A 19,681-nucleotide genomic window follows, 5' to 3' on the forward strand; every position below is an offset into this window, starting at 1 on the left:
ATATTTTTCACTGCTTGTCAAGATTTTTTTTTAAGTCACCTGAAAGGTTAATTGACACAGGCAGAGATTGTAGCTCACTAGAAGAGGAAATAATTCAGTAAAAACTACTTTACATTATTTACAAAATAACTCACATTCCGAAAATCAATAATTAGTTAAGGTAAAAGCTAATGTGAATGAAGGCATTTGTTTCCTTAAAATGATTCCCAAATCTGTTTTCTAAAAATCAGAAAAAGATTAATTTTTGACACTCTGCTACAATGCCAGTAATGCTGGTGCCCCAATTCACTTCTGTTAATGTAGAAACATTTGCCAGTAGTTGGGGCACAATGGTATAAACCACCTTCAACATCCATTCTGCTTGGGGATTCAGAAGCAACGGGCACAAGCTCTTCATGCAGGTGGGGTTGGGCCAGGTCATGTTGATTCAGTATATTGACTAGGTATAGCTCCTTAGGGATCACTGGCTGGAACGTAAAGCTGCCTTGCTCGGTTGAATTCCCAAGGGATGGTAGCAGTACTGCTGCCTGCCCTCTCCATGGGAACTCTTTGTCCTTGGACACAGCTGTTGCCATGGACTGACTCCCACAAATGGCTTCTGTCTATCTGGCCTATAGTCACCAGAGACAGCAGTCCTGTAGGTGAATAGTGGTGGGTACACTAGTCTAAACAGGCTTTACAGAGCCTTACAATAGGGTCACACTGCTATAATATGGAAAAAAAAACAAACAAACATGCCATTGACATGGACTGGTGTCATGCTATTTAGAATTCTAATGGGTCTGAAAAAGGAAGTCTATATAATACTGCCATGTATTATTTTTTGAAGTACAAATATGCTATCTAGTATACTATTCTAGTGACATTTTGTTACAAGTAAGAGAATGTTCTTTTCACCAATCCTCCTGCTTGAGCCTCCTGATTGTTGGGATCAGAAGTCCAAAGAGGAACAAGGGTGGGAAAATTGGTGGCTGTCACTTCTGTTCTCTAAGCCTCCTGGCTGCTAGTCATGCTGCTCATACATATGTGCGACTTACTCTATTCTGCCTCCCACAGGAACTGCTATGCATAGTCTCCCAAAAGGAACAGCAGATTGAAAGGTAGTTTCACTGCTGTTCTCACTGTTCTGATAAGCAGCAATGAAACTAACTACCACAGTCTCGATTCCCATGTTCTGATTCTATGAAAGCTATGAGCAGCAGTACAGTCTTGAGGCAAACAGCTCCACAGCCTCAAGTTTAGCCACTACAGTGCTGGCTTCCTCAGTTCACAACCATAACAGCCAGAAAACTTAATAAAAAATAAAATAAAAAAGTCAAATCTGCAGACACTCTACTCATTAGGGAAAAAACATTCCTAATTGTCATTAGGAAGTGGGCTATTGAATTTACAAGCCTGTGTTTAATCTAGGATGAACTGGGTTTTGAGTATTATCTTGTAAAGTTATTGGCTGGTGCTTTCAAAGGCCACATTAATTTTAACATGCTGATGGGGATACCCAGAGCTGGGGGCCACTGTGTTTCTTCTCTGCAAGAGTGAGCTTTACTAGATATTAGACGGTCAGCTCCTTGCCACATCAATTGGTCTTCCTCCAACAAACTTTTCTAAGCTCCCCCAGCCCAAATCTTGCCTCGCAAGTAATAAATGAACTCCAGCTTTTCAGAGATGCTTCTTTACACTGCATAGCACCTATCACTATATATTCACAGACAATATTGAAGTACACTGCTCTGTTAAAGAGACAGCATGTTACAATTTATTAAAAGAGGTAAAAATGCCCTTCCCTTCGAAACACAACACTGAACTGGTTTATAATAAAAACAAAACAAGTTTATTAAGAAAAAAGCATAGATGAACTAAAAGAGATAAAGGCAGAGATGGTTACAAACAAAAGTGAAAATATGCATCTAAAAGTAAAAAAAAAAAAAGAATCTAACAAGATGCAGTCTTTGTTCAAGACTATTTCTCTCACAGCTTGGGGGGGGGGGGGGAGAGGGAGGAGGGGAAGCGTATATGGAATGCTCCTGTCCTCTTCTTGAGGAGCACCATACAAGGACCAGCAGGTATAATTTTGAACAGAAGGCCAAATGACCTATGGATATAGGGCTCTGCCAGAGTGACAAAGTACTTAATCTCTCTAGGGACAAACTACAATAGCAATATTCTCAGTGTTCAAAAAAAATCATGAAAGTTTGGTTATTTTTTATTTGCTTTCTGGTTGAATATTACATTTGTTTCATGTTTTCAAGATTTTCTTTGCAACGAGGAATAGAAATTTTGTTTTTTATTTTACAGGAAAGCTGAGATTCTCCCCTATTTAAGAAAAAACACTCATCACTGCAAGAGTTGGAAACATTGGAGTTGATCAAGACAGCAAGAAACCAGGAATTAGGATTGTATAAAGGTCTCTGCATGATGAACAGAAGAGACAACCAAGCCGGCTCACAAGTAAATGTTTTAGGCTTTACAATAAAGACCTGCTTTCATAGTTCAATTGTTGTTGTAAGTATATTCACTATATTCAGAGTACACTTGGAATTTTGGAATCTCTTTTGTAGTACTAGCGAACCGAAGAAAGCCCATCATATGAAGATTTCCTTACAATTTAAGCCTGTGTTATTCAGAATTTAATTTAATGACTTTTTAAAAAAGTATGATGCTTATGACACATGGTTCCTTGCTACTCAGTTAATATTTGTGAACACATCTTCACACTGGTTCATTTAATCTGATTCAAATTGCAAGATCAGTTATTCAATGATGGTGTGCCAGTATAATCTGATCACATGCGTAGAAATTATAATACCCTATCTTATTAAAAGCTGCAAGAGCTCCCAGAAGACAAGAGCCACTTCAATTTTGTATTCAAGCAAGTAATGCCATCCATTGTAGTCTGCCTTAAGGCACCAGAGGAAAAGAAGAGAGGAACTTACCTTGAAACAATGGAATGCCTTTGACCAGCAGGTATGCTGCCATCTAATCGCAAATATGTAACAGAGGGCAAGTGAGGTTTGAGAAGGTCATGTTCTACTATATCCAGCATGCTCTTGAGCTGACAGAAGATAAGTATCCTGTGCTGAGCCACAACAGCTTCTGTGCCACTCTCTGAAGAGCCACCGTTTCCCAAACCACAGTCTAGTAGTAGCTTCAAGTAAATTTTAAAATAAAAATTACCACAATGGATTAGGTCTCTCTTGTAAATAGAGGTATTTACACTGCTGGCAGAAGTGAATAAAAATCGTATTTTTCTCTTTCTCTCTCCCCACCCCCCCCAAATTCCTGCAGGGTATGTAATGAGCTAGGAGTCACATTCTGTAGGGAACAAGGAATATTGACTGTACAGCCTTTCACATTATGAAGGACCTGCAAAATTTGGCAGAAAACATTTAAATTTCTTATCTTGTTTCCACAAAAACTGGTTTTAAACAAGAAGTTTTCTATCAAATATTAGATTAGTAAGAGGGGTATAATACATAACCATGTGTAATTATATAGAAAATTGAGTCAATGTCTTCAACCACCAGAGGTGTCTTCTATAATAAACAGGTCAAACAATTTTCTGCTAAGAGTAACAGGAAGTAGTAAAGCAACAGCGAACAGAAAAAGCAGCTTTCATACTTCAGATACTCCAAAGCACTTGAAAAAAACAATGACTAAGGCCCGATCCTGTATTTTGATCCATGTATGCAGACTGCTGTGCCCACTCATTATAATGCAGGATTGGAGAGAGAATTATCTCTCCATGCAATAACTACATAACTTCTGTATTTGTACAAAATCAGCACTTCGTACATATCCCATCTTCTTCTTCATATGCCTATTTTCTTAAGAAATGTAGTACTATTTTCTAAAAAATTAAATTTTAGCAAATATTTCTAGTGATCATTTCCAAATATATATAAAAAGAGTGAAATGCCTTGGATTAAAATTTGAAGAGATAAATTATAGCTACTTTCCTGAAAATGGTGGTCCCATGCTAAGAGTGAACACTTGGTCAGAAAATCATTCAGTACACTCAATTTTACATGGAAATTGCAATTTAAAAAACCCCATCAATTTAAAAATCACTTCTGCCTGAAACTTTTAAACTTGCTATTATTACAAGTAACATCTTTGCTTAATATAACAAAGATTAGAGGGACAAAATATCTCCCTGTTTTCCCAGTTTGTTTGCTGGCACTTTGTTATTTGACTGCAGTCCATTCACCGTGAAATCAAATAGTCCTGCCCAAATTCAGCATCACACATTGACTGCAAGGGGTCTCAGTTTCTTCTGTTTGTATGGATTCTTTTGCACAGGAATGATTGAGAGAAATTATTCAATAGCCTTCTCCCTCCCCCCCGCAAAAATAACCAAAAACAGAAAAGTGGAACTGTAAAACCAGAAATATGACAGACACTCAAGGACAGGTTAACTAATTTTTTAAAATAACTAAATTCCTAATTGATAGTTTTTTTCAAAAACAGTGTTATACAATAATCACAGTAACTCCAGAACAGTACATACGTTTATGAACTTTGGGATACATAACATGGTTTAAATATACTTACTTGTTTTAAAGCAGACAGTTTAGGTGCATGCTGGATATCTCGAAGGGATGAGTTATGAGCTGCAAGCTGCTCTGCAGTTCTCTTGTATTCTGGATGCTGGGTTGTTAACACTAATGCTGGATGGTTACATAGTTTTCGTAAATATTGCAATGCCTTTTAAATTTTGAGAGAAAAAGTTAACTGGTGAGGTTAGCAGCAACTAAAGATTATGGAAAATGGGGTGAACAAAACTGACATTTAATGTTGTAGCCCACTTGGCCATAATTTCACAAGTCTGACGACAACACAGATTTTTAATGATGTTTGTATCATACGCTTATTTAAATAAAAGTTAATTCCAGCCGAAAACTTGCCGCTGCTAGTATTAAAACAATCTTAGTTCCAGCTCTGGGGACAGTGCATGAAGCCCTTGTATCAGAGCATCATGTGACTCTGAAACAACAAGATTGGAAACTGGAAGCTGTGTGAGGCCCTTCAGAGAAGTACTGCCATACCAATTTACCTTAAGTTATCTTTGGATCCAAATTTTATGAAGGCTTGTGATCATGCACAATTTCAGTCTGATTAATTCAGCAGAATACGTAAAAAAACCTATTATAGTTTAAATATTTTAAACAGGAAGTTTCACTTGAAAATAAGACATCAAAATGTAATTTAATCATCTTAGCTCTTCACACCTTATTCCAGACAAGTTAATCACAGCTATGGAAATTGCTTCATTTAAATAGTAGGTTCAGGATTTAACCGAATGTACTTTAAACTATATTTCAACATCCAGTGTACAAAAATTACCTTTTTCAGTAGGGCAGGATTTAGTAGAATATAATCTACTAGAAATACATTAACAAGAGAGCACAAATTATTGAAGAAATCTGTACCTGAAACACATGTCCTGTAGCTTTAAGCTTTGGCCTTTCAGTCTCCTCACTCAGTGAAGCAGATGAAACAGTTTCATCAACATCACATTTGGCACGAGACTTGGCAAAATCTTCATAAAGCTGAACCTGTAGGGTCCCCCGAGGTGAAAGAAAGGAGTGTATCGTGTAAAGGAGTGAGAAAACAAGAACGACAAAATTTAAATCCAGACTGCCTAATAATGCAACAAACTAAGAGAACTTTTTAAGTTCTCACTAAACATAATATTAATACCACACAGTTTATGTGTAATCTCATTACTTGAAAATTTTACTTTAAATTTGCAAATTCATGCATATTGTCTAAGTAATACATGCCAGGAAACTATTTCCTACAACTACCCACATTAGTGATACCAGAAACACACTCCTCATTAATTTTAAGCCTCATAAGAAAATATTTTCAAATCCGGGTGGTCTAAAGTATGCCAAGGTTCATACTGAACTGACCCCAGGATCATGGAGCTACAACTGGCTCCTCTGTAGTCCCAACTAGTGCAGAGCAAATGTCCAGTACCAGAGAGAGTCTATATCTTGCTTTTTAAACTTACCTGTAGAGGACTGAGAGTACAGTAATAATCTTGAATAATTTTGGGTGGAAGATCCTGTAGTACATCCTCTTTCATTCTTCTCAACAGAAATGGTAATACTTGACGGTGCAGTGCTTCCATTGCAAGAACTCCTAGGTGTCAACAGCAGACATAGCAAATAGTTCAGAAACCACAACAAAGCAGCAAATTACTTCAATCACCACAAACAGAAAGACTTCATACTGCGATATTGAAGTGTTTGATGTTTTCAACAGAAATTCTGAGTTACAAAGAAACAAGAAAGAAAACAGATTGGAGCTTGTGCCTTACCTGCCTCTTGTTCTCGACTGGAACTCCGAGCATCTCTACTTGCTAAAATTGGTTTGCCATAACGCGCTGCAAACTGGCGTTCAGTACCCAAAAATCCTGGCATAAGGAAGTCAAACAGTGACCACAACTCTAAAACGTTATTCTGAAGATAAGAGAAAAATTCATTAAAACATTTCCAAGACTGAAAACAGTTTCCAAGATTATGGAGTATTTCTTTACTTATTTTTGAATTTTTACCCTATAATACAGTGCAATGAAGCTCTCGACATCAATTATGATCCTATAGCTGTTTTGTGTATCTGGGAGATTGACAGTTGGGTGGGGATGAAATCAAGGATTAGGTAAGGGGAAGGCCCCAATGGTACCTTCACAGGCCAGGACCAAAGTGACTTCAGAATGTGCACTTTGTAATTGATTACTGGATTTTCCGACACCTCCAGGCATCAAAGCATGCCCTTTGGATAGCAGCAGAGAGAGAGTGTATGGCAGTACACTAGGGTCTTTGGCAGCCTCAACTCAATGCGAGGCAGACATCCCAAGGAGAGAGGTCTTATATAGCAGAATGGGACTCAAAATGTGAGGGAGTTCGAGTTGATATGAACATCATGTGCCATGAGTTTTTGGAATGGAACCCCTGGGTTCCATAAAGGTGGAAAACCACACCACTTTGTAACAGTTTGGAGAAAAATGGAGTGGGAGTACTTCAGAGTCCCCACACCACTTTGGGTTTTTCCATATGTGAAATGGTGAGCGCGAGCCTCAGATGTTCAGGAGAGCAGTAAGCTATATGCTGAACAGGACAGCTAAGATAATGAGGACAGCGAAGTAACTGCAAAAATAATTTCCCTTTGCCTCTTCCACTCCCACCCTCTTGAAATAGAGTGTGTAGCAATTACCTGGATTGGTGTCCCAGAAAGAATGATCCTATAATTGGCAGTCAACTGCTTTACTGCTTTTGACAATTTTGTTTTTCCATTTTTGATTACATGGCCTTCATCAAGAATACAGTAATTAAACTTAATATTTCTAGGAAATAAAAGGAAGTCTTATTTAATATTTTAAAAATATGAATAAAACAAGAAAGCAAGACGACAAACATTAATTCTTACCTGAAGAAATCAATGTCATTTCGCACAACATCATATGAAGCTACTATGAGATTGTGCTTTTTCACCTGGTGTTGCAATCTTAAAACAAATAGAGAGAAACAGTGTTCAGGGCAAATATAAATAAATAGGTCTTCATTTCCACCCACAAAAGTAGAGTAAACATTCTACGATTTACTGTCTGCATAAAAAGCGAAGTTATTTTTTCAGCCATATACAAAGAATTTTGAAATTTATCTTAATCAGACAGAGAATATATGTTCAAGTCAAAATATTTTTTCTGCAATGTACTGCTTACCTTGCTCTTTCAGTGGGAGGTCCGGTATAGTGCAAAGGATTGAGATACTCTTTGGAGCAAAATTTACTCACTTCATCCACCCAATGACCTGTAAGCGTTGGAGGACAAACCACCAAGGATGGAAGAGGAACACTGTCTACCAATTTAGTTCTTGCATATTCTTGAGCCCTTTAGAGTATCAAACATTAAGAACGCAATGTTACTTTTAGTATCTTAAAAAAAATCCTCAAAGTGCATGATAGAACAGCAGCTTACCTGAGGCAATGATCTCCTGCAAGAATACAAATGGACTGCAATGTTTTTCCTAAACCCATATCATCACAAAGAATTCCATGAAGTTTGTACTTATTGAGAAATGCCAGCCAATTGACACCATCCTTTAAAAAGGAGAAAGTGCAGGAGACAAAAGATGTAAAAAGTCAGGTGTTTTGATTAGAGCAATCAATCTTTCCTTCAAAACGCTTTTGTGATGGATATGCCATGCACTGTCAAACTCCTGCCTGATTTCAAACTTTTAAACTACTACTACAGGTGTCCATGCATTGCTCTGGGTGCCTATCCCATAATTAACACCCCCCATACACAGCCCCGAAGGACTGCCCACAAATGTATCTGCTTCAGCCCACCATCTCATTAACAGCCTTACAGAAAAGGGGAAAAAAAAAATGCTCCTTGGGTGCTGGTAAATCGATCAGCAGAAACACTTGCAAAGACAAACTCACAAATATCCTAGTCAGTGTACCTTTGCAGTCTTCACTGTGTGACGTACAACTGCTTGGCTATTAAAATATGCAGAGGGAAGAAAACTGGAATATGTTACTCGATAATTTTTCTTTGAGTGTAACCTCTCCCCAAAACCATGACTTATGGCCTCTGCCCTTTGTTTGTTTTGATATTTATTACCACCAAGCCCAAGAGTCAAAATGAGTCAGAACTCCCCAAAATCATGGGAGTCTAAAAAAACAAAAAACCCAAAAAAACAAAAAAAAACCCCACATCTTCTGGTTTCTAAACCTCCCCCATCCCATGCATGTGACAGATTGAAAATTCAGCCTTAATTGCATATAAATATATGGCACCAAAGACAAACCCCAACTTGCTGACTCTGCTGGTCCCCTTTCCCCACCACCGCATAAAAGTGTCCCTTGGACACCCGCTATATGACTCCCTCCTGGACTTCACCGTCTTCACCCCTGCCCCCTTTCTTCAGTTTGCAACTGGGGGGGAAAGGGAGCCTGAAAGCCGGCCTGGGCTCCCACTACTATTAACTACCCTGCCTGGATTTGGTGGGGTGGGGGATTTGAGGGTGATGCTTCTGCTGCTGCCGCCACCAAGCTTATTGGGATGAGAGAGTCTCCACTGAGCATCCCCTTTACGTATTCATTATAATGTAGTTAACACAATATTAAGGACAAATGGTAAGTCTCAGCATCTCTCTAAACTTTATAGTAAACACCAGACTCTATAAAGGATAACACACTACTAAAAAGTGTCATAATTTAAGCAAAATTATATTATACTTGTTCATAGCTGGCTAAACAGTTTAGTTACTAATATCTTGGAAATGCTAGAATAGAGATTTTTCTTGGGACTTCTCTAATCAGAATCTGTCTGAAAGATTCACAACTTCTGGACTGAACTTTTGTTATGATCTTCATGTACTTTTAAAATTGAAGATTTGCACTAACTGAAACACACTTCTCAACATCTTTCACATGTTAGCCAAAAAAACTGGTTGAGGTGTTATACAATTTTGGATTTCTTTCCCCCCCATGCATCTGTCCACACATCTGCAAGTACTGCCAGACTAAGTTTTTCATTGATTCTTTTTTTTTTTTTTGGCGCAGAGTTTGTATTAAAAACGTTCATATTCTGACTGTAGAAGAGTTTTGCTGAAAGAAGGTCTGCTGGGTGACTTTCATGATGGTCTTAATAGTTTAAATGGTTCCTGCCAATAAATCTTTTCTGTGACTCAGTGGAGAGCCAGAAACATATCACCCTTGAGAGAGTTTGGTCAATTTTTTGTTGCCATTCAAGCATCACCCTGTCTATTAATGAAGTCATTGTTGAGGGTCTTTTGGATATAACTGGCTGAAATGCATGTTGTTTTCCTGATGACTGAAGAGCTGAACTTGAGTGTTCAACAATTTCAGATGGTGGTGTGTCAGAAGCAGAAGGACTTCTGGATTGAGGAGGATTGTTGCAAGTGCAACCACTGTCAGTGTCATCTCTTCTTCTTGACCTTCATTGCCAGTTATGAAGGCTTTTTTAAATGTCTGCAGGACATTTTACATGCAAGGATGTGTTTGGCCATTCTCATAGCATTTGAAAATGCATATTTCACTTGGCAGTATTTGCAAATACAGATCCCTTTTCATCTGAATGACTTTCAGTGTGGAAATGCTTCCATAGTCATATCATTTTTGCTGAGGGAGAAGAAAAAGAGCTCCTCCATGCTGCGTGCATTTGGTTCCTCCTGCAGATCTCCAGGTCAGAAAGTGGAGGCAGAATCCATTCCTGCCCCTCAAGATTCTCCTCCAAGGCCCTGGATGCATAGGCCTCTTGCTCTCTAGCCCAGCGACTATGCAGGCAGGCTACAGACTGTTAGGTCCCCTACACGACAGTGTGTGTCAACCTTCCAGTCTACTGAGATGTCATCTCTGGAATGAGTGGGCTGCTCATCAGGGACAATCAGGAGGACAGCAGCTTCAGGGTAGCAGCTGCTTCCCCCTCATGCTCACACTGTTTCCACACCAAACTCCACGTCCAGGACGGAAGTCAGCATAGACAGGCAGGCAGTAAGTCACAAGAAAGGGCCCCCTATACTCAGAGTTGTTCTTTAGTACAAACAGCAGCAATTTAGGGGGCTATAATATGTTCCAGGGGGTTACAGATATATAATATTTGCACAGAAGTTTCTTTTCAATTTTTCCCAGCACTTCCAATTTTTTTTTTCATACCAAAGCATCGGGGGGGGGGGGGGGGGTTAAAAAAAAAAAAAAACCAAGTTCTTTTCCCCACTGAAAGTTTCTGGGTTTCTCCAGACCTCATATCTCTAGCCATGCCCCTTGTTCCACACACTAGAAGGGCTTGTCTTCAAGTACAGTGCTATAGCACCCCTGTAGCGCTTTTGTGAAGATGTTACTACGCCAACAGGAGAGCTTTTCCTGTTGGCATAGTTAATCCATCTCCCCGAGAAGCAGTAAGCTATGTCGAAGGGAAAAGCTCTTCCATTGACATAGCACCATCTACATGAGGTGTAAGGTCAACATAACTGCGTCACTCATGGGTGTGGATTTTTTCAAACCTCTGATAGCATTTTCAAATGCACATTTCACTTGTCAATATTTGTAAAATACAGTTATATCGATATAGTTCTGTAGCATAGACCTGGTCGAAGAGTTTTTCTTAAAATTGTAGAACACTAATGATTTAGTAACAAGTTCTAATACTAAATCAACTTTGTAAATAACTATGCACATATTTCCCTCACAGAAAATAAAAACAGACCTCCTGATTTCAGAACTATTTGAGTTATGAGTCAAATGTCTAATCAGGTAGTCTTTCTTCTTTAGTGTCCCCCTTTTTGTGGGCTGTAGTGATCAATGCAAGGATTCTTCATCCAGAATAGTATCTGTACTACTGTGGAGTGGAATTTTGGGCTTCTATTTCGTCCTCGGTTGTTAAAAATCCACCATGAAGGCTTTTCTGATTGTACTAGAAGGAAGTCTCTGCAGTTGAAGCCAGTACCTGAGAATTACCAGATTCATTACTCTTAAATCCAGAAAATTTGTTTCTACTTACTTTCAGAGTTCCTATAACCCCATAATAATTGGTGGAGAGGAGAGCGTTCGTAAAGCATAAGACAATTTGAAGATTTGTCCATTTGAGAAATAGTATTTCTTTGAATGGTTGTCTGCTATCCAGAGTCATAGCCACTGCTGTGGTCTGAATTAAAGGTCATGACCCTAGCAGCAAACCCCATGGAATCCTTAGGTAAGTCAGCTATGAAAGAAACAGAATGCAAGTTTTTCTTTAACACTGACAGGAATTCCTTGGCTTTGTTGGGGTCTGCAGCTGTCAGATCAGTTAAACATGACAGGAGAGCCCAGGCAAAACAGGTGGTAGCAAAGGACTTCGTAGAATGTGGAAGATTTGTAGTCTCTCTTAGGGAAACCTAAATTTTTATCATCTGAATTTTTGGAAAAAAATCCCCTTCAGACAGGCTCATGTTTGGTAAAGTGGGGGCTACTGCCAGTGTGATTTTAGGCAAGACTTGTGGTTTTCCTTAGGCTCCTAAACTATAAAATATTCTGTGGTCTCTTTCCCACAGGACATTTGCCTTTTTCATGATTTTCCCCAGGAAAGAGAGTAGGGGGTTATTTTCAACTTCTATTTTGAAAACAGATCTTTACCCATTAGATTTTTTGCTGTCTTTTTTTTTGGGGGGGGGGGGGGGGCTGGATTTCAAATCAGAGCCACCACTGTCTTGTGCAGTACGTCTTATATTGTCAAGGGTTGGGGGGTGGGAAATCTTCCTTTTTCACTTGTGATGGCTGTTCAGAGTCAGTTTTCAAGTGGAGGAACTGGAATCAGGAGTGGGAACAGTTATGGCTCATAGGCTTTTTCTTGCCCATTTCAATCCTTGGGTGCACAGGAGATGCCAGATGGACTGAAGACGACAACTGATTCCTTGCCTAGGGAGTTTGGACCATTTGAGAACATGCAAGGGGAGCCTGGTTTTCAAACAAACAGTCTGGTAGTTGGGGCTGTCTCTCTAGGGTGCTGAGGGGGCTATTAGAAATACTTTCTGTGTGGGGAGAGGATGGGAGGGAGAGGAGTGATCTGCTCTGTTCCTTAGCAAATTTGTTTGAGACTACTAGTCCCTCTGATCCACAACCTGTTTGTGATGTGTAAAGGCTTCTCGAGTGACAGGGGGCATACCCTGGTGGAGTGAGGGATGGGGGCTGTGAATGGGTATGGATAGTTCATCCTATTTGCTGACTGGGAATGCTGCCTTACAAAACAAAAGCATCTTTTGAGACTTCACTCACTACTTCTTATGCTGCTTCATCATGATTGGGGAGCACATGGAAAGGAGATACCATGCTGCACTGAAGAGCCCAGAGGAACAAATGCCTCAGTTTCCATATTCCTCAGGACAAGACCTCCTCAGAAAGGGGTAAAAAGGTTGTTATTGCACAACAATTTACTTATTTTTAAAAAGAGCCCGAGAGAGGGAATCACTAAGTGAGAACTTCTGGTGAGTGAAAGGGAGGAGCATGATCAAACCCAGTGGTTGCCTAGTAACAATGCTGAATGGTCTCTGATATTCACACAGACCAAGGCATAGCCCATTAGTCAGGGATTGTGGGAAATATTTGGATCTACAAAGATATTTTTATGTTCATATGCCATAATTCTCCCTTCCTTGTATCTTTTGGATATTTTATTGCACATGGTGTTCGGATGAAATTAACCGCCATTCTTGCTTCAAAATTACAGAGAATGGAAAGCAGGGATGACCTGGTAAAAACCACATCTGGTAAATACCAGGTAAAATTATGTTTTGTTTTTTTTAAACTCGTCCAGGAAAAACTAATAGTCCCAGTTTAAGGGATTTTAAAGAACTATTTCAATAACGTACACCACATTACACTTAGTTTTAGTTACATATTCAAATTGTGGTTACATAGATTCAGAGATCAATTTAGGGTTGTGAAAATAAAAAGTAAAACTGCAATGGACATAATACTAATATGTAATTACAATACTAAACGTTGGAATGTTTATATAGGTTTTGGTTTGGTATTTTCTCAAGGAATTTATATGTCATGACTCATTTCAGTTTTCAATATTATTGAAACAGAAGTCAAAATCATCATATTATATGAAACAGTAATGCAGAGTTCTAGGCTTGAAGCATTATGCAATCAGAAGCACGCAGAGGTCCAGACCATCAGTCCAGGTCCATTTGGGCATTCTGTAATCGAACAACTTTTATATAGTGATACACTGAGCTTATTCCTCAGTTTTGATAGATTAATTCTATGCTTGCTGAATTTGCTGGACACAGATGAAACTGCATTTTAAGTTCAATGAAGTCAGATGGAATGTCAGAATTCTTCAGATATTTTCCCATAATGTTAGAGGGGAAACTTTCTTTGATCGTGGATGAAAACTGACTTTAGACATGGAGCTTCTTCTACTTTAATTGTAAGTAAATATGCGAGAAAGTCAGGATTTTTGCTGAATAACCACTGCCTTGCAATTCCTTCTTGCTCAGCTGACAGTTTCTTTAGTTGACCAACATGTGCACAGGACTAATTGTACCTTTTGCTTTGTTTAGTGCAAGATCTTCATTTAACAGTAGATCAAATCATACACTGCATGCAACAGCAACTAGTTTCAACTGACTTATTGAGTTCTTTGCTTCTTGGTAAATCCCTTGATTATTAGTTATATTGATCATTCTATCTTCAAGTTCTGCCTGATGATTAGGGCCCTACACCAAACTCACGGCCGTGAAAAATGTGTCATGGACTGTGAAATCTGGTCTCCACGGTGAAATCTGCACTTGTGTACTTTTACCCTATACTCAAAACTGGGAGGGGAGGAGGGGTCAAGACCCAAAAGGGGGGTTGCAAGGCTATTGTGGGGGGGCACCCTTATTTCTGCGCTTCCTTTCAGAGCTGGCTGGCTGGACAGCGGCAACTACTAGCCAGGTGCCCAGCTCTGAAGGCTGTGCTGCTGCCAGCAGCAGGTAGGATTTTGCCACCTCTACTTCTGCGCTACCACTGATGGTGGCACTGCCTTTAGAGCAGTGCACCTGGCCAGCAGCCACCGCTCTCCAGCTGCCAAGCTCTGAAGGCAGCGCAGAAGTAAGGGTGGCAATACTGCCTACAATAGCCTTGCAACTCCCTTTTGGGTCAGGACCCTCCAGTTTGAGAAATGCCGATTTAAAGGCTTTATATGTTTAGGTTTTTTAATACATATTCATGCTTTGTTACAACACCATTAAATTTAAGATTTAAATATCTGAAACTATGAAATTCAATATTTTTAAAATACTTTGACCGTGAAATTTACCAAAATGAACCCTGAATTTGGTAGGGCCCTACTAAGGATCACTCTCAATCCTGAGAGAATGCAGCCATATTTTAACGTGTACTTCTAGGCATGTTATTTGACTGTTTGAGCGTCACCAGGAATTTGGGTGTTTACATGCCCTTGGCATTCTTTTTAACAAGGCTTCAGGCTGATTGCGATTATGAAAATACTTCTGTAAACCTACAAAATGTTTAATCAACATACTTTGTGCAAGATCTTGTCCAAGTAGATTTAGCCAATGTGACGTACATCCATACATAACTAAAGTGTCATCATCTTGTTCCAAATCACTTCTCACATATTACATCTTTTTCTCGTCCTCTGCCAGGTAGCTCTTAACACCATAGCCATACAGTTCATTTGCTAAGGCCTTTGGCATTTCTTGCTAGCGTAGCACAGAACGTTCAAGTCTTATTACTTCCAGTATCAACCACTGACACATAAGCCTGAGTTTTCCCTATCTGCACACAGTTCCCTGGGTCATTGTGCACCTTACTCCAGCCATCCTGTATTAATGTGACTGCTTTGCATATAAAGGGTAGAAGCATACAACGAATAAGTCACCAGTAACTATGTCTAATGTTCACCTGCTTTCAATTGAGTACTTTGTAGTCTGGCCTTACGCAGCTGATCATTGCTTGAAAATTTGGATGCTCAACAGACAAAGTAATATTATAGCCATAAAAAAAAAATCTGCAATTTTCAAGTCTATCTTTTGCTTCAGTTCTGGAGTTGTTTTTGTTAAAAACTTCTTCTTGGTTTTATTTGGCCAATCTGGATCTGACTTTCGGATTCTAATACTCACATCTGTGTAGCCAAAGCCAGTCGTTCTGGTGTTTTTGTTCTTTCCACTGCATTTTGCAAATTATTTCTCATACAATCTGCCTTCCAACTCACTTTGTCTTTGCAATTTCTGAATGCAAGACTCTGCCATCTTCATGAACTTTCTCAAAACTAGCCATGAATTGGGTCAAGTGTTCTTCCACCTTTGCTCATGCTGAACTATTTTACTTGAGTCACTGTATTCACTGAGTTTAGTTGCACTCCAGCCACCCAACTGAAGAGAAAGTACTGGACTGGACAGTTAATTTGGTAGTTTCCCCTCGAACAGAAACTGCAACTTCTGAATGTGGGAATCCGTCTGTTTGTACTGAACATATTTAAATTGCTAAACAAAGAAGAGAAATTCAGAAGTTTCAGTTTTTGTTTGAAGTATCCAAGGCAATAGCATACAGCTTTAAGTTGAGGCTCTTTTTCGTTTTATCGCCTTTAATTAAAATTAGATCATATTACCGCAAAACTATCAAGTTACTATATATTTTTCAGTAATTGTCATTAGTTTGTTCTAATAATAGTTATATTCTTCCCAGTTTCTGATTAAAATGGGTTGAAAACAGTATTTACTAATGCCTTGTCCTAAACTAGTTTCTTCTGGGAAATTACCAACCCTGAAAGTCTGTCAGTTTACTGTCCGAGTTTTAGTGTACAGAATGTGTTACAATTATGCACTATAAGTCATCATGCTTTTCTTGTAAAGTAAAAGGAGAAGTTTTTACCTGCTGATATTTTCTGAGTTCTGCTTTGATTGGGACCGGAATTTTATAGTTTTCCAATTTTTTTCCATCCAATAGTTGCTCCAGAAAATGGCGCTCTTTGGCTTTCAGTTGGATTAATTCTTCAGACATGTTTGGTGGATCTGGAATGCCAGCCTGAAATGATTAAAAAATATAGTAACCTTGTACAAAAGAAGTCATTTCTTATATAGAAAGTGAGCAAATGCAAACTAGAATCTCACATTCGCCAGAAGAGATTTTCATAAGCATTTAGCATTTTCGCAAGGTATTTTTTCAATTGCATATTCCCAAAGGCTTCTTTTATCACACACTTGGAAAAAAAGTCACTTGCTTGATCCCCTGTAGGCTAGTTCATCCAAAGTTGCAGAATTGACAAAAACAGAACATACCCTGAACGTTCACCAAAGGAAAATTCCACTATAAACTTTTGTACACAAAAGAGGAACACCGGTCCTACCTGTAAAATTATGCAGAAGCTGGATTGTTCCGCCTTTACTTAAGGTAGCTTCATCAGTCGACTGAAAAAACTGACACCTTTTCTTCCTAAGCTACAACCAACCCCCAAAAAGTAGTAGATAACTTCCCCAAGAGTACTCAAATTCCAAACTATAACCTAAAATGAGAACTAAGTAGAAAGGTAAGATTCCAACTGTTAGAATTCCAACTGTTAGAGGGGTGTGAGAGAGTATTACAACAAACCATTATCAGGACCTTTGATAAGACTCTCAGTTGCTGTTCTTAGTCCAAAAGGCAAAAGCAGAGAATTGAAAACATTGAGAACCTATGGTGAATCAGAGACGTATGTTGAGAGGAGGTTTTAGGTTGAAGGTATGAATTCAGTGAAGGGTTGAAAGCCTCCTGGCTTCATGACAGTTGTGATGGACCAATTGCTTGCAAACTGCAGGCTCTGGATGAGCAGTCCACAATGAATCAAAGGACTTTTTTTGGCAGCGTATGAAACTTACACATAGCCTTAGAAAAGGCAGGTTTTACATCAGGTTTCACCTGGATTCTGAGATTAATGCCCTAATATCTACGTGAAATGGAAAGCAAACATCAATCTCTGCCTGTGCTTATATGGAGGGTAGAGAAACTTAGTTTCTTTGCCTCATAGAGAGTTAGGGTAGATGTCACTGCCTCCACTAAGTGTCTCAGTCTTCTGGAGGAAATTGTCTGGCATACTACTGAGCAGAGGGCTCAGCGTATTGGTTAAACTTCACCTCAGGATAAGTCCAGAGAACAATTCCCTTCTTCAGAGCTTTCAAGGATGGTGGGTCTGCAAAAAGTGGTGGTTGGGGCCTCTGCACAAGCTTCAGTTGTACTCACTGCTGAGTGCAACAGGAATAGCAGTGGATAGGGAAATGTTGAATCAAAGAACATAAAGCCAGTCCCAGCCCACAGTTTGGCAGCTTCCTGTCTGCTCCCTCATTTTGTTGTGTGTAGGAAAAAGAAGGTAGTAATGACTACAGTTGCACTGGACAGAATGGAACCCCTCTCTCACCGAGGAGTATACTTCCCTCCACAGTTGTCAGTCAACACTTCCTGGATAGATTCAGTGCTGGGTGGGCAGCCCCATAGCACCAAACCTGGGCGCAGAGTGACCACAGTGAACCTCCCTACTGCCTAGAGGAAGAGTGGCTGTAGGTGGCAGGAGAGTCAGACATCTTAAATACCTTTAAAAATCTGGCCTATTGAGCCTACTATGGTCAGTGCCATATCTGTGTGTCACCTATAAAATGCTTTGAGATTCCTCTTCTGACTAGCTGCCCCATATTGGGGCTCCAAAGTCTTGTATCAACCACTTGGTAGTGTTATCTAATACAGGAAAGGCACAAGCAACCCAGTTTTCAGATTGTTTTAGTGCTCCAATCAGAAAAGCATGCAACTTCCTTTTGATTTTTTAAATACAGTACCCGTTCAACCACCTTTTTTTATTTTACATTTAAAAGAAGAGACAAATGAAAGTGCTGTGTCAACTTATAGCAAAACCATTTATCATGAAGATGTACAAGACAGTAATGAATTGTTTACTCTGTATCCTCTCTTCCAAGCATAGTTTTCTAGTCTTATATTTTCATGGCTCACTAGAATGAATATATTGAAATTAAGCGATCAGAGAAATACAAGAACTGTGCACACTGAATTATCAACTTCCAAATTCAATCTCACAACCACTTTAAAATATAGATTTCCTGTTTTGGTTGATTAGGAGCCAACATACATCAGAAATCCCATGTTTGTTCATAACTCTTTTACTCATACAGCAACTGAATAAAGAGCCTCACATTTTGGAAATGTTCTAAAAGCCTGAAGACAATGCACAAGAGTCTGGACAATGGATACATTATCTTATATTAAAAAAATATTAAGTTGTTTGCCAGAGACAAACAAATCTAAACTGAAACCAAAATGGTTGTGATAAAAGAAACACTCAAATAATTCATTTCCAGCACTAACTCCTGAAAACAAAAAGAAAAGGAGTACTTGTGGCACCTTAGAGACTAACCAATTTTTTGAGCATAAGCTTTCGTGAGCTACAGCTCACTTCATCGGATGCATACTGTGGAAAAGTGAGCTGTAGCTCACGAAAGCTTATGCTCAAATAAATTGGTTAGTCTCTAAGGTGCCACAAGTACTCCTTTTCTTTTTGCGAATACAGATTAAGACGACTGTTACTCTGAATCCTGAAAACAAGGGATTTTCCATCTTTGAAACGAAGACTGTTCTAATACCCCATTCACAAATACGTAAAAACACACACAAAAACCACATCATAAAACCCTTTGCTAATCACTGTCATCTCCCCTTGATTCCTCCTAAAAAAATGAGCTGACAGGTTGGCATTATGGCTGCCTGAAACAGAGGAGCCCTAGAACCTAGATAGAAGGCACTACCAATATTTCTATGCAGCAGGACAAGTCTGAACTCCAGAAGTGGATTATTTCACAGGCGGAAGGGGGCGGGGGGGAGGGGAGAAGAGTACACAGACAGACATATCTTACTTTATTTTTAACCTTTGTTTAGAATACAAAATGAAACGTCTGTTACACAATTTTCCTTTCTAGGACCTCACCTCCTAATTGGAGACATTTGGGTTGCCCTCATATCTAGAATACACTGGAGATAATTCACACTTGCCCAAGACTTTGATATGCCCCTTCGTCCCTCATGCAAAATAAGTACTTCCAAAGCTATATTGCAACACTGAAGTGCTATTAATAGATGAATTCAAATACTTATTCAGCTCAAGGCCTTGTTCAACAGCAGT

General features: G+C 39.2%; 1 protein-coding gene across 6 annotated transcripts in view; it reads right to left on the reverse strand.

Moving 5' to 3' along the window:
• BTAF1 (B-TFIID TATA-box binding protein associated factor 1) overlaps positions 1-19,681 on the reverse strand; it is a 100,529-nt gene that overhangs the window by 14,400 nt on the left and 66,448 nt on the right. For all 6 annotated transcript variants that reach the window (XM_073353922.2, XM_073353921.2, XM_073353919.2 and 3 more), the window contains exons 26-35: positions 16,396-16,548; positions 7,985-8,106; positions 7,730-7,897; positions 7,435-7,512; positions 7,222-7,351; positions 6,326-6,467; positions 6,017-6,147; positions 5,430-5,555; positions 4,552-4,704; positions 2,934-3,145 (exon numbers count right to left, since the gene is read on the reverse strand). In XM_073353922.2, the coding sequence (XP_073210023.1) occupies positions 2,934-3,145; positions 4,552-4,704; positions 5,430-5,555; positions 6,017-6,147; positions 6,326-6,467; positions 7,222-7,351; positions 7,435-7,512; positions 7,730-7,897; positions 7,985-8,106; positions 16,396-16,548 (1,415 nt within the window). The remainder of the gene's footprint in view (positions 1-2,933; positions 3,146-4,551; positions 4,705-5,429; positions 5,556-6,016; positions 6,148-6,325; positions 6,468-7,221; positions 7,352-7,434; positions 7,513-7,729; positions 7,898-7,984; positions 8,107-16,395; positions 16,549-19,681) is intronic.

The sequence above is a fragment of the Lepidochelys kempii genome, chromosome 7, assembly GCF_965140285.1.
Source record: "Lepidochelys kempii isolate rLepKem1 chromosome 7, rLepKem1.hap1, whole genome shotgun sequence".
NCBI classification, from domain to species: Eukaryota; Metazoa; Chordata; order Testudines; family Cheloniidae; genus Lepidochelys; species Lepidochelys kempii.